The sequence below is a fragment of the Carya illinoinensis genome, chromosome 4 (assembly GCF_018687715.1).
Source record: "Carya illinoinensis cultivar Pawnee chromosome 4, C.illinoinensisPawnee_v1, whole genome shotgun sequence".
In the NCBI taxonomy this organism is placed as follows: Eukaryota; Viridiplantae; Streptophyta; class Magnoliopsida; order Fagales; family Juglandaceae; genus Carya; species Carya illinoinensis.
In genome coordinates, this window is record NC_056755.1 from 37,910,041 (window position 1) to 37,925,323 (window position 15,283).

General features: G+C 35.3%; 1 protein-coding gene across 2 annotated transcripts; it reads left to right on the plus strand.

Annotated features, from left to right (window-relative positions):
* Positions 1-485: 485 nt before the first annotated feature.
* LOC122308262 (transcription factor bHLH68-like) lies at positions 486-4,359 on the plus strand. 2 transcript variants are annotated; one of them, XM_043121493.1, is made up of 9 exons: positions 487-931; positions 1,260-1,590; positions 2,036-2,110; positions 2,445-2,510; positions 2,891-2,956; positions 3,123-3,179; positions 3,382-3,426; positions 3,730-3,780; positions 3,959-4,359. In XM_043121493.1, the coding sequence occupies exons 1-9, from the start codon at positions 699-701 to the stop codon at positions 4,091-4,093; spliced, it is 1,059 nt and encodes a 352-aa protein (XP_042977427.1). In that variant the 5' UTR covers positions 487-698; the 3' UTR covers positions 4,094-4,359. The 2 variants fall into 2 exon arrangements, with proteins under 2 accessions (XP_042977428.1, XP_042977427.1); XM_043121494.1 differs by lacking the exon at positions 2,036-2,110 and having other exon boundaries at positions 486-931.
* The last annotated feature ends 10,924 nt before the right edge of the window (positions 4,360-15,283 follow it).

The window sequence follows — 15,283 nt, forward strand, 5'->3', positions numbered from 1 at the left end:
ACAATTTTATAGAGAAAATTAAAAAGATTTCTTGATAATACTCAATGATCTCTATGATGAAACCAGCTTTGATGTGCTCACCATATTAATGCTCAATCATAAAATATCAATTACTTATATATATATATATATAATCGTTATGAGTTTATGACTCAAAAAAGAAAAAAGAATGCATTAATTAAGTAAATCAACATATAACATGCATGGATTGGTTAAGTTACAAATTTCTTTGTCTTTGTTCATGTTTTCAGCTGTATTATATGTTGCATCAATGGATTCAGACCTAGCTAGTACGTGCACTTGGTATAAAGGAAAATTTGTACACTCACAGTCACTTTAGTAAGACCCATAATTTTGTTTCTTAATTAATGGGAATTGCTACCATCTTTTCTGTCCCACTTTGAGATAAAGCAAAAGCAGGGAAAAAGCAAGAAAGAAAAGAAAAAAACTTAAAATTAATAAAGGAGGAAAGAAAAAGGCAAAGCAATAAACAAACAAGGAAAAGAAAGGTAGCAAAGACAAAAGGTTCTCAAACTCCATTATTATTCAAACTGATCTCTCTTGCACAAGATTTGGGGTTTCTCGATCTACTTAATCCTAAGTAAGAGGGCCTCTCAAAGCTTCTACGACGACTTGTTTGGGAGCTTCAAATAAGAAGAGAAAGGAAAGAGATCGAAAGGGAAATTTTCTCTGAAGGCATGAATAGAGGCCGTGTTTTGCAGAGCTCACCGGTGCAACAAATGATGGCCGGAAACCCTAACTTGTGGAATATCAATGGCATGCGCCCACCGCCACAGCCGTCTTCTCCTTTCTTGCCTACTCCTGCAAATTGTTTACCCCAATATACACCCACTTCTTCTTCTTCTTCACTTCCCATTCATTCTTGGCATGATAGCCAGGAGCTTCCAGAGTCTTGGAGCCAACTACTCTTGTAATCTTCTCATAACTGTCTCTCTCATCATACGTACATCCATGGCTGCATGATTAAATATCTTGCAATTTACCTCTTTCTCTGTGCATAATATGCGCATCGATTATTAATCATCCTCCTATTTCTATTAAACATTTGAGCTTATACGAATTATGGTTATACATGGGTTTGATTTCTCTCTCTCTCTCTCTCTCTCTCTCTCTCTCTCTCTCTCTCTCTCTCTCTCTCTCTCTCTCTCTCTCTCTCTCTCTCTCTCCCCAACATAATATGGAATATGATTAATTTAATTAATTAATTGGGATCGTGATGCATGTGGTTTTTCTTTTAGGGGGGGATTAGTTGGTGAAGATGATAAGCTTAGCATGAGCCAGTTTCAACCTAAGAGGTTAATGGAGAATTGGGAGGACCCAGTTCTATGTCAAGCTTCAAAGGCTTCTGCTGTGAATATTAAGAAAGAACATCCCGCAAGCAGCTATATGTATGGAAATGGAACTCATGAGGAGTTTGAAGAAGCAAAACCTAACTGGTCTCAATTAATGCCTGCAGCTTCATCTCCAAAGTCTTGTCTGACAAGTTTCAGCAGTAAAAATATGCTGGATTTTTCTAGCAACAACAGATCGAAAGATGGGAGGCTCCCACCACCCGATCGATCTTCTGAGGTAAGAGAAGAGATAGAGACTGAGATGATCAGTCTTTCAATTTTTGAGTTTTTTTTTTTTTTGTCCCTAGGGTTCCAAGATCGTTAACATTTTTGAAACGATGGTTGTTAAAATATTCTTGATTAATGTTCTTTGTGGGGAGAGATTCCTTAAACTTCCATATAGGCCATTCATTTATATTAATTTTTTTATTTGAATAAATTATCCACAGAACAGTGCAAATATTGACAATTGGTTTACCTCCCCCCAACCCCCCACCCCAACAACCAAAATTCTTGTCCTACAGAATTTCTTACAAATTTTTTTTTTTTGGGTGAAAGTTTTTGCATCCTTTTATTTTTAAATTTCCTGCCCTAATCCTCCAAATGATTTACCAGCTACATATGTTCACCATTGCAAACCATTGAAACCAATTAATGAGGTTTCTTTCTTCTTTCCTTCAAAGGGTAACAGCACTGCAACTGGTGGGGCACTCAAGAAAGCTAGGATTCAACCTTCTTCAACCCAAACTACCTTCAAGGTAATGTATACAACTCAAAATACCAACACCACCCCCCCTCCTCCTGTCGCTGATCTCTCTCTCTCTCCCCCACCAGCCAACGCATGATACAGCCCCACAGAGCCACACCATACCCAACACATGCATGCACAACAAGCACACACAAACATCTGTGGGTGGCAACTCATCATATTGTCTTTCTCCATTGTCACTTTTCAATAGTGATGATTCTGTATATATCTGTTTCTCTCCAACTTATCCATCAAAAGGAAAAATCAATCTTTCAACTAAATAAATAAATAAATCGCAGCCATGCCTCATGCGCACATCTTCTCTTCTGTCTTATATTTATCAGGTGAGGAAGGAGAAATTAGGTGACAGAATAACAGCTCTCCACCAGCTAGTATCTCCATTCGGAAAGGTAAGCCCTAAACTAGCTATATAATTAAGAGCCTCAAAGATTAAATTTGGCAAAAAAAAAAAAAAAAAATCGAACAATTCACGATCTCACGGGGAAGCACATAAAGACTAAAGAGACATTCTTTCGGTATATATTATCTTCCTTCCTCCATCTTTTTCTCAAATCATTAGACTAGGGTTTTACTTTTCTCTGCTTATTTATTTATGGGTAAGTGGATTGTTCTTAATTAACATCAAAGTATATGTTTTGGGTGTTTAATGAATTAATATGATCACATTTTTTACCTATTTGAGCAATATTATTATATTCTGTATAAAAAAAGACATGAAAATATGACTTTGGACTGTTGTGGTGTGTTCTACTTTTTTCACCTTTCGCAGACTGACACAGCCTCTGTGTTGTTAGAATCTCTTGGGTACATCAGATTCCTTCAGAGTCAAATTGAGGTGATGTTTCTTCGTCATTTATCATTTATTTTTTGTAGACAACCACGAGCAGTGATGGGAAACTGCAAAAGTTTCATTTCTCAATGTTCTTCCCATTTTCTTTAGTACTCATTGAAGTTCTTAAATATACGCTTTAATTTCTTTAATTTCCTCACCCTGGATGCAGGCCCTCAGCTTACCTTACTTTGGTGGTGGATCAGGAAACATGAGGCAGCAAAATTCTGTAAGATACTACTATATGAACCATTTCTCACTTCCCAAAACAAGAATTCTCTCTCTCTCTCTCTCTCTCTCTCTCTCTCTCTCTCTCTCTCTCTCTCTCTCTCTCTCTCTCTCTCTCCGGCATGTGCACGGGTGTTTTTATGGTCAACAATGGGGCACGATTAATTAATGCTTATTATTTTCTTCTGCTATAATCTTGTTAGGTTCAAGGAGAGAGGAATTGTATATTTCCTGAAGACCCTGGTCAGGTATGCTTTGTTGGATCCATTCCCTCGGCCTTAAGGGGGTGTTGGGAACTTGGATTTGGAAAAACTAATACTTAATTTACTGTGTTTGCTAAACTAGAAAACCAAGTGCTTAAAGAACGAAGTCATCAGCTTTACAGACTTTTCAATCCATATATTTTATCTCGGAAATTTCAATTCCTGTAAATCCGACAAAAAGAATGACTATAGACAATTACCGATCATATTTCAAATTTAAAGTTTCACCAACCACTTCAAATTGATAATGCTTTTGAAATGGTTTTTCCCCTTCTTGATGATCACTAGCTGCTGAATGACAACTGTATCAAGGGGAAAGAGGCACCTCATGAGCTGCAGGTAGTTCTTGACTATATAGGAATATAATTCTTTCTTCTTAAAAGGAAGATCTCCTGTGATCTTTATTTCAATGGAAAGCTTTTTTTCTTCTTTTTCTGGGCCTAATAAATGAAATGGAATTAATATGCATTTTTTTTTCTTTTGCTGTTTCTTTATTGTTTTCATTTGAAATCGTTAGGATCGTCATAAAGAGCCAAATAAAGACCTGAGGAGTAGAGGGTTGTGTCTGATTCCAGTGTCATGTACGCTGCAAGTTGGGAGCGACAATGGAGCAGATTATTGGGCTCCCGCTCTCGGCGGGGGCTTCCAGTAGATCATCATCATCGTGGATTTTCAAGTTAATTTGCAGCACACAAAGATCGATCACTACTTCACAGAAACGATATAACATCATTAGCAGTCACTCTGCTAAAATCTAAGGCTGATTGCTCATGATGCTATACAATCTTCGACTCTATTCGTACAAATGTGCTGTAAATTATGTGGTTAGGATTTGTAAGTCCTTAATCAATTTATGCCAATCACTCTTTATATATATATATATATATATTCCTCGCTACATTAATGGTTTCCTTTGTATATGCAGTGTTAGTAGTATCATGAGTTGAATGATCATTCTAGATTTCAAGAAGTTAGAAACTTCCATCTTCATGATTATAACAGGCCGGTCAATGTTTTTTAAGATAAATAAATGAATCCTTTTTCTTTTAATAATCAACCTATTAAACTGGAATAGGCCGAGTACTCAAATTTCGTCCATGCAACTTAATTTATAATTAACATGCATGATTATGACAGATCAAGCTCATTATGAGATCGATTACTCCCGCAATATATATCAAGCCCTCAAAGTCTTATGAGAATTATATGCCTGCATGCATCCCTTGCTCGCTCAATCTTTCCTACTCTGAACTAGATCATTAATTTTCTGAATTTCTTCTCATGTCTTCCTTATATTTTCCTACTTGTCATTAGTACTTGATCATCTCCTAGGAAAAATACAGAGAAATCTTTTGTTTAATCTAACATAAGAAGATTCTCTGAAACAAAACGACGCGAGAATTAAAGGACTACTAGCATGTTTTTCCCAACAGGCATTTCGAGAATCATTTCAAGGTACAGAAACCAACTGCAAACCAAACAAACATCCATTACATGCGACCCCAATCATGTCGTTCCATTCCCATCAGATCATAAAGAACATATGTATCATTAATTCTTAATTCTTTGCAAACGTGCTTGAGGCCGGAGTCAGGCCGGACCAATAATCCCACGTGACCGGGGTTGGCACATCATACAGGCAGTAGTACTCTACTTGAAGTTTTCTGTGTTGTCTTCTGTACGTACTTACTGGCCATCTCCATAATATTCACGTTTTCTTATAAAAGGACAATTATTCGTTAGCGTATGTTGTCAGCTTTAATTATCACATGCTAAGTACGTACTAAGAAAGAAACGAATCAAATTGAAGAACTGATTTCCAATATTATACTTCAAGTATTGTCAAGTGTTAAATGAGGTGGGAACCAATTAGATCCCAACACATGATATAAAGACTGCAACACATAACAGACTCGAGTAAGCAGAGGAAAAGGAGTGTAGGGTCATTTTAGTGTAATGCTATTATATATAAGGGACTGTGTGTAACTCATTTACAAGAGAGTGGAATATTATTTCTGCAAGAAATACAGGATAGAAATAGAGAGAAAACACGAGCGGAGAGGGACTTTCATTGTAAATGGGAAGTGTTCACTGAGTAGTTATCTTGTAAACTCAAAGCTGTAAATCATATTTTGCCTTAAAGAAAGCTCTAGTTGTTCTTGCCGTGGATGTAGATAATTAGGATCGAACTACATAATCTCTTGTGTATTGTTTATTTGTTTCTTTTCTTGTTCTTTAATTTTCTGTGAATTTCTTGACAAGTTTGGCATAACAATTCTGTCTGATACTGAAGGTAGTGATAATAGAATTACAACAAGTAATTTGATAGTGTACGTGCTTTTTAACCTATATTTTGAATGAAAGAATAAGGGCTTATAAACTTAAAAATGAATGAGTATAAAATATACCAGACCAAGATAAATCATACCCATCCCATCAAAGGACCCTCATTAGAAGACAAATTAAATGAAGAGAGAGAAGGAATGGACAAAGAGAAAGACAAGGGAAAAGAAAGTGTTAAAAAGAATGGAAGGTGATGACCACAAAAAAAGAAAATGAGAAAGTTAATAAAAGAGAATTGGTTAGACACACAAGAGAAAATGTTATCATTCCTCACCACGCCCAAGGCAAGGGATAAAAAGGGTTTAGACTAGGCAAGAAGGGACTTCGACTTTTTTAGCTCTTCAACTTCACGATAAGAGCTCTAGCGAGGATATCTCCTTCAGCAAATATATCTCTGATTTCTATTATACAGGAAGAAAAGAGAGACTATGAAAGATTGTAAAATATTCATGTTATAGTAGACTTGCCCTCCCCAAATACGCATGGATGTAGGCATTATACAGAATTATGTAAATCTGTCTCTCAACCTTTTATTTTCCCTACATATATTTTGCTTTCACTGTAATGGATGTGTGCACGAACAACGTACCGCCGCACTGAACCACTACCGGGAGCTCCAAACTAAACTGATCGAAGTTCCAATCATCATAACAGGCCGAGAATGACTCTTTATCCCATTTCAATCTGTTATGTGGTTTTTTAGCATTAACAAGTACAATTATAGATACAGTATATATAGCAAACTTGATGTGAATATAATATGTGGAATTTGAGAGGCATGAGAACATAGATCTCTTGCCAATTGTGAGCGTAGCCTATTGTACCTATGAAAAATGCTATTTATCATCTTTTCTACTATAATCTCTAGTGTGACATTACATAACTAATAGGTAAATGAAAATAATAAATAGTCTTTTAATCATTTGATACTACATCAAGAGCTCATGATAAAAGGACGCTAGTTAAAATGATGATATTAATAACATCTCTCTCTATCTCTATATATATATATATATATATTGATTGGGACAGGGAGTCCGAAAACAAAGTCTCGACCAATCCCCCAATTAATATTTGATGGTTAAATCAAGTTTCTCAAACCCCCTATCCATTACAATACACAAATTTGAAAGCTTTTCTTCTTGTTTCTATAAAATGATTTACAGGATTTGAACCTCTAATATATCTGATTCTCATACCTCTTTCTTAATTCTTTGACTTGCTAGCTAATTGGTGGAACACATATTTCCCTGAGTTCGAGTTTGCAATTACATAAAGCTGGTAATTATAAAGCAACACAAGGCTGACTGTGGGCCTGAAAATGGTACCACTGCCGCATGACTTTAAATAAAGCGCGGCACGTACTATAGTCTTAGGTAGAGAGGGAACGTAAAACCTAATCCGGCCCAATTAAGGTGCTGTGTTTTATTGTAGGAAAACGGCCTATCAAAGTTGACTGAATATGACTTTTATTTTTTCATTTTTTAGATTATATTTTAATAAAAATTTGTTATAAAATGATAAAAAAAAAGTGAGAAAAAAAAGAAAAAAGAAAAGATATAAATTCGGTCATGTTTGGTATACTGAGTCTATAGCAGAACCTTTTGTCGTACAAGTGATGATGCCTCCACCCTGTTCTTTCAAATGAAAAATTAAAGAGACGAAAAATGAAAAAAAAAATAAATAAAAAAATTAAACAAGGTTTTAGAATTAATATTTTTATGACTTTGTTATTAATATAATATTTACAAGTGTTTTACTACACATAAGTGATCAGTATATTAACACATGAACACTTGTTATGGGACATATTCAAACTTTAAAAAAAAAATTGAATAACCAATAAATTTTTTAAACTATTAATGTGAAATGTTTTCAAATCAGCAGTATTGGGTGTGAAAAAAAGTGCTTATAAATAAATTTTTATTTATTTATTATTTTTATGTGAATTATTGATGTTAGACAATAAAATAAAATAGAAAATTAGGAGATGTAGAAGATAGAAGAAGGGAGAGAGGCTACATCTTAATTGTTATTATCAAGTGTTATTCAATACATAACATGATCTGTTCCTATATCTTTACATATATAAAGTGGCTATTTAACAAAATTTTATTGGTTTAACGGTTTTTATTGTTTTACTATTAAAATTAACGTCATTAGTTGCATGAATAAATTAAAGTGGCTCTCTCTTTTTTCTTAAAAGTTCTTATTCTTTTAATCTCTCTACCCAATCATTTATGAATAAATTTATAGTTATCAAAGTTCATGTAACATGTATCGATTCTAAAACCCATCACTACAACAAAAAACATATTTTGGAACGAAAATTTTCATCTCAAAATATATCGATTTCGTTCCGAAAGATTTTTTGGGACGAAAAAATTTCGTCCCAAGGTCGTCCCAACATCACTGTCCCAGAAGATATATTGGGACGAAAATCACAATTTCGTCCCAAAATATATCTTTTGGAACGATTTTGAAAGTGACCGTTCGAACGATAGATTTTTTTGTCACGGTTAAAATTCGTCCCAGAATTGCGTTCGAATGCTTCTCATATACCGTTCGAACGTTTATGTTTCTTTTGAACGGTTATCAAGATACGTTCAAACGATCAGTAGAAATACGTTCGAACGTTAAATGAGACGATCGAACGGTATAAGAGATCGAACGGTGATGATCAACGTTCGAACGATATGGTAATGTCATGCGTTCGAACGGTTTTTTGAGCATCTGGTATCGTTCGAACGGTTTGCGAGTTGACGTTTGAACGTTACATTATCGTTTGAACGGCATGCCCATTAATGTTCGAACGTGACTCGGTCGTTCGAACGGATATTATTTTTATTAAAACCAATAATTATAAAAAAACTAAATAGACATCCATATTATTTGAAAAATATAAATTAAGAACTGTTTAATTACTCACAAAAGTTTTATAATAAGTGCGAAGAAATAAATAATCATAAAACTAGCATTGTTCATACATAATTAGATAATGTCATAAGCTAGACGTAAAAAACCATCAGTTGGTTGGAGGCCTGTACTGTTGCATAAGCTGTTGCATTTGGAGTTGCATATCTCTCCTGAACTCTGCTTGTTCTTCTTCATGTTGTTTGAGGCGCATCTCCATGTCTCCTTGTCTCGCCAATTGAGCCTCTAACTCTTGTTGTTTTGCAATCAATTCTTCAATTCTACGATTCGCATTCTCTTGAGTTATAGAGGCAGACCCGGAAGAAGAGGAAGAGGGAGAAGGTTTTACACAGCGACCCAAACCCCTCAAATATCCTGAACGTTCACCCAGAACTTGTGTAAAAATCTCAAGATCTGTATTTGAGGAATTTTGATCTGACGCAGATTCAGCACGCAGGGCAATCATTTTATCCTACACATAAGATAAAGAGTTAATATCATCATAAATATTCAAATATATTTATTTAAAACAAATTATAATACTTACATAATTTTCACGGGCATCAGGATGACTCCACTCTCCATTAGGATTAGTATGTGATGCAGCATATAATTTTGTCAGATCATAATTGGCATCTGAATCTTGCTATAATAAAGATTTGTTAAGATATAAAGTCATTATGATTGATATATTCAGTTAACTATATACAAATGAAAGAATAACAATACCAATTTTTTAGAGAGGCGGTGGAAAGATCTTGAGCCTGCATGATGAGTAATCATCAATTTTGATCTATTTGTTTTGTTTATAGAACTTCGCTCCTACATAAGAATTGAAAATATTAGAAAGCGAAATTAAAAATAGGACTAAAATAATTAAATTAATTATACCTTATATGATGAATCCTAAAACATGTCACAAAGTTTTTCCCAATCAGAAGGTTGCACATCTTGAAAAGGATGTTGGCGTGCTTCTTCACTATTCTCAAACTTATTATAATGCTCATGACACCTCGCCTTATACTTGCGGAATGCATTACTCATAAGCTCTTCCACAGTTTTACGCTCCTCTTTCCGACCAAAATTTAATTCGAAATCATCCTTACAGAAAAAAGTTTGGACAAAAATATTATCATTTATAATATTCTAACTTTAAAGTAAAATAAAATTATAAGTCCAATTAAATTTCATTTATTAAACATTACCAAACAACGCTTCTTGATAAGGTCCTTAACATCTTGGGGGACTTTCTTCCATGAACTTGTTGCCAAAAGTGCATAAGTTCGTGTAAGAGCACCCACATGCGATGCAAGCCAAGCTGCTGGTTGTCCTTCGCCTCCGGTATGTTCATCAAGAATGTTAACTTTGATCTTACCCACCTTACGATATTTTTCCAACGTCACGCCTCTCGTAGTGCCTCGACCTTGACGAGATTGTACTGTGAAGTCATCATGATATATAACATTATAATCAATTTTCTATTATAATCTTAATTAATAACTTTTATGACTATTAGAATTTTACCTTGTTCTGTAGAGTCAATCTCTAATGGTGAGTCTGAAGGAGAGCTAGGAACAGGTGGAGATGGGTTGCGCACTTCCTTTCTCTTCGGAGGCATAATTTCAAAAAACTGATACAATATTCATTAAGTAAAATAGTGCTCATCATCACGTAATGTGAAAATATAATTCGTCAATCACTATCTGTATCAGTATCATTTGACAATTCAGTCTCATCTTCTGTAGATAGTTCAGATGAATCAACACTTTGCTCAAGTGTCGCATCAACAATTTCAGCCTCAATATCTTCTCTATTCAATGGAATCATCTCATACTGGCTCAAATCCACAAACAAATTAAAGACGGGCTGACTCTCTTGGTATGCTTCTTGAGTAGAGGCATCATCTTCTTCTTCATCTCGCCCTTCTGCCTGAGGGATAACATCATATATATTTCTTGGAGCATATTTTTGTACTACTCGCCATTGAGTTCCCAACTTCGAGTCATCTAAGTAGAATACTTGAGATGCTTGAGAAGCTAAAATAAATGGATCATCCTCGTACCATTTTCTTGATGTATTAATACTCAAGAAATATTCATCATCACGGACTCCAGTTCGAGGATTGCTTAAATCCCACCAATCACACTTAAACAGATACACTGCAAGCTCCCCCAAATATTTCATTCCAATTATATCAACAATCACTCCATAGAAATCAATATTTTCTCCATCATGACTTCCCTCAACTAGGACACCACTATTTTGTGTTTTCCTATAATGATCTCGATCTATTGTGTGATACCTACTACCACGAGAAATACATGCAGAATATCTTGTAGCCCGTCTCGATGGGCCACGCGCTAATGCATACAATTCATCTGATATATCGTTTGGATTATTGGCATGCATTTGTACAACCTACATATTAAGTAAAACGTCTATTATATCAATAAAAAAAACAATCAATATTTTCTATTTGTATTGAATGAAGTGTCGCATATGTAATGTCATTACCCGTTGTTCAAACCATCTCGGAAACTCCTCTTCATGTTTCCGGTCTATATCATTTACTCCTAGTTCCTTGAGCATGTTAATATGATCACTGAAATTGATGATTACCACATGTATTTTATATTATTAGAATTTTGCGAAAGTAAATGAGCGAATACTGCATATATAAGCCCATCCCGACGTCATTTTCACGCATTTCCTCCGTGAAAAAGCCTCCAAACCGTCGATCTCCGCCGTTGAACGCCGTCTTCGCCACCGTCAACAGTGCCCACTCGAAACCCCTACCTCTAACAACAGGTATTTTTCATTTTTAAAGCATTTTACCGTTTAGATTTAGGTTTTTGATAGATTAATTGTTTAACTTAGGGTAAACCGATTTATACATCAAAATAATCGGTAGATTTGCATAAATCCATGTTAGGAACGTTTATTTAGGTTTCTATTGCATTTATTTTGGTGTAAAATCCAGGGAATCGAAGGATTCCATGGATTTCAATGGCCGAGTCGACTCGGCCTGGAATCCCGATCGGCACGAATATCGTTCGAACGCTATGCGTAGCGTTCGAACGATATAACTTAACGGTCGAACGGTCTGTCTGTAACCGTTCGACTGTTACCGTAGCGTTCGAACGATATAACTTAACGGTCGAACGGTTTGTCTGTAACCGTTCGACCGTTACAGTATACGTTCGAACGATATAACTTAACGGTCGAACGGTTTGTCTGTAACCGTTCGACTGTTACAGTAAATGTTCGAACGATATAACTTAACGGTCGAACGGTTTGTCTATAACCGTTCGACCGTTACAGTAAACGTTCGAACGGTTTTAAATATTATATTTATATTATTAATATTGATATTGAGTGACATATTTATTGTTGATAATGTTGTTCAGAATATCAAATATTATTAAATTGCTGTTTGTTTCAAACTACTGTAAATAGTTCTTTATTGTATTTTTCTTGTTAATGTTATATATCTAGTTTGTAATTATAAATTTCAGATTGATTATAATGTCTACTTCTAGACCGGCACGTAAGCGACGCAATCTTGGTGAGAGTAGTAGTGGTCCAGTTCGGGAGCGACCAGTGAAGATTTCTGATTTCCAGAGTCTTCTCTGGGAGGGTCATTCATTGCCCTCAATATTCAGTGATCGTGGTTGGGGACCTATCTTGGATGAACGGGAGGAAGCATGGGAGTCAGTCTCCTACATTGACATTGTTGCTGAGTTCTATAGAGAACTCGGCAGTGCCAGCGCAGATGATTCTGGGGCCTACAGTATCACTGTCCGAGGAGTACCCGTTGTATTTTCACTAGATGGACTTGCTGAGCATCTCGGTATTCCTAGGCTGCCAGATGCATATCCGAATGTGGTGCCTAGAGAGTCTGATCCTTCAGTTGAGGCGGAGACAGCTGAGGAGGAGGCATCAGTTTATACTGATGAGGTCGATACCCTTGCTGATCACGAGGTGAGGGATTTGGTTGTCAGTCCAGATGCTCCACCGTATGACGGGACGAAGAGCATCAAACAAGCAGATTTATCTTCTTTCTTTAAGATATTAAATTTGATAATTGCCAATAATATTGACCCTCGGCAGCACAAGACAGAAGTTGGCATTGATCGGACGAAATTTATGATACGGGTCGCTCGTGGCATTCCTATCGACTTGGTGGGGTATATATTCGATAGGATTCGATCAGAATCTCGGTACATTTCGATGGATATACTACCATTTGGAATCCTGATCACCCGATATCTACTATGTGCTGGTGTTGTGCCAGATGTTGCTGAGCGTAAACGGGAGCCGATGGGACCGATAAACAGCACCACCCTCTCACGCAGCACGGGACACTCGAGACTGCGTTTTCGTGCACATGTTCCAGAACCAGTTGATCCTCACAGAGATGCACAGCCGGGAGATCATGGAGTCTCAGCTGCAGCTGCAGAGACATCTACACGGGCCGAGGCATCAGTCCACAGTGTTACTCGTGAGGAGATGGCTGACATAGTGCGTGCAGCGATCAGCGAGCAGACATCAGCAGTGATCGATGCAGTGCGTATGGAGATCCATTCTGCTGTGTCTGAGCTTCGTACAGAGTTTGCTGCCATGTCTGCGATTCAGGTCACCATCAGTACTCGACTGACACAAATAGAGGAACGTATAGCTGCAGTCGAGGAAGTGTGCAAAGACTTGGGGTCTTAATTACTTTATGATAAATTTTATTTATTTATTTCCTGTTTTTTGTATGGACAATATTTTGTGTTTTGTAAATTCAGTATTTAAGTTATATGCAATAGTATTGTTTTATATTTTCTAAACTAATTCTTAATTTAGATTATTCATATTATTTAATTAACCAATTTTTTATAATTACTAGTTAATCTAAATATAATTTGGCAAAAAACTTAAAAAATTAAAACTCTGTCACTGTTCGACCGATTCAAATAACGTTTGAACGTTGAATATGCATCATTCGAACGGTTAATATTAACCGTTCGAACGGTTTATCAATTTACCTCCAAAATAATTTTGCCTATCGCGCCAATATTACGTTCGAACGGTGAAAATTAAACGTTCGAACGGTTAATCATTAACGGTCGAACGGTTAACTTATTTGGGACAAAAATATTCGTCCCTAAGAATACCGTTCGAACGCGTTCGAACGGTCTGGCGTCATTTTGGAACGAAATTCAAATTTCGTTCCTAAATCCCACTTTTTGGGACGATTTTAAATTCATCCCAAAGTAATTTCGTCCCAAAAAAACATTTTTGTTGTAGTGCATGTATTGATGACTATTTATTTAGGAGGTATATTATATATATATATATATATTCTATATTCTCCTGCACTGCACAATTTTAGTTCAAGGTTTTTTTTTTTTTTTTTCACGTATTTGTTATTTTCAGTTGTACCTAGGAGCACATGTAGTAGTAAATAATAAGATTTTAATTCTAAATGTTTTAAAACCGATTTAAGTCTATACTATTTGATGTTAGAAATTATATATATATTTTTTCTAAAAGCATTACATTATTAATCAAATTTTTTTCTTAATAAAAATAATATTAATTCATAAAAATAATATTTCTATACACTAGGCGAACGTCTCTCAAACGTTGCCAGCCAACTACTAGTATAAGTAAATGAGGCTAGAGAAAAAATGAAAATACAATTAATCAACGATTATAATTGATATTAATTGATCATTTATATAACAAACTAAATATAGTAGATAATAAGTCATATTACAATTAATATGACTTAACTTGGGGTATGCCATGTTATTTATTCCCTTAATCCTTCAAGAAAGAGAAAAATAATTAAGTTGTTGCTTAATTATAATGTTATCTTGAATCGAGATGTATGGAAAATATATGAATCTATTAATAGACCTTTTTTCTCGTTTTGCTTTCTTTGGGTCAGCGAATTTCACAATAAATGGATCATTTATTGTTTTTATTAATATCCTCCAATGCCAAACCATGACTTTATGTACATAGGTTTTATGTGCGTGTCTACTCCGGCATAACGAGTAGTACCTTATTGGGCAAAAAGTCAGCAGAAGTGCCAAACCGAAGAAAATGCATGCGCAAGTCCTTAAGAGTTTAAATTTCTTACGCATGCATCAGTACCATAGTTTTGAACAAAATTAAAGACTGATGATCTTTTTTCCCATCCGGTCAACATGATTTATCAAACAAGGAATAGTATATATATAAATATATATATATACATCCTGTTAACTAGCTTCCAATAATTAATTAATGCAGCTAGCTAGCATGCGTGCATGAATCATGATCCAATCAGCTTCCATGCACGATGCGAGGCTCCAATAATTTATATACGCGTCATATGTCTTATCTCCCAATCAAATGAACGTCTACTATTCAATCTTCTTCCTTCATGAATTCTATCGATATTAAGAATATTATGCCAACTTTTGGCGGCTTTTCTTAGGTTTTGACTTTTATACATGATATTATCCCAGTTTTGACTATAAAGGGCTTTTTTTTTTATCTTTTTTTTTTTTCACATCTCTACTTCTTTATAAAGGGGTTTATTTTTCACCTC

Bases quoted from the DNA above. Each gene is read 5' to 3' on its own strand.
- LOC122308262 (XM_043121493.1), top strand. From the start codon at position 699: ATGAATAGAGGCCGTGTTTTGCAGAGCTCACCGGTGCAACAAATGATG. The intron at 932-1,259 runs GTAATCTTCTCA...TTTTTCTTTTAG, and splicing joins TCTTGGAGCCAACTACTCTT to GGGGGGATTAGTTGGTGAAG. The intron at 2,111-2,444 runs GTAATGTATACA...TATATTTATCAG, and splicing joins CAACCCAAACTACCTTCAAG to GTGAGGAAGGAGAAATTAGG.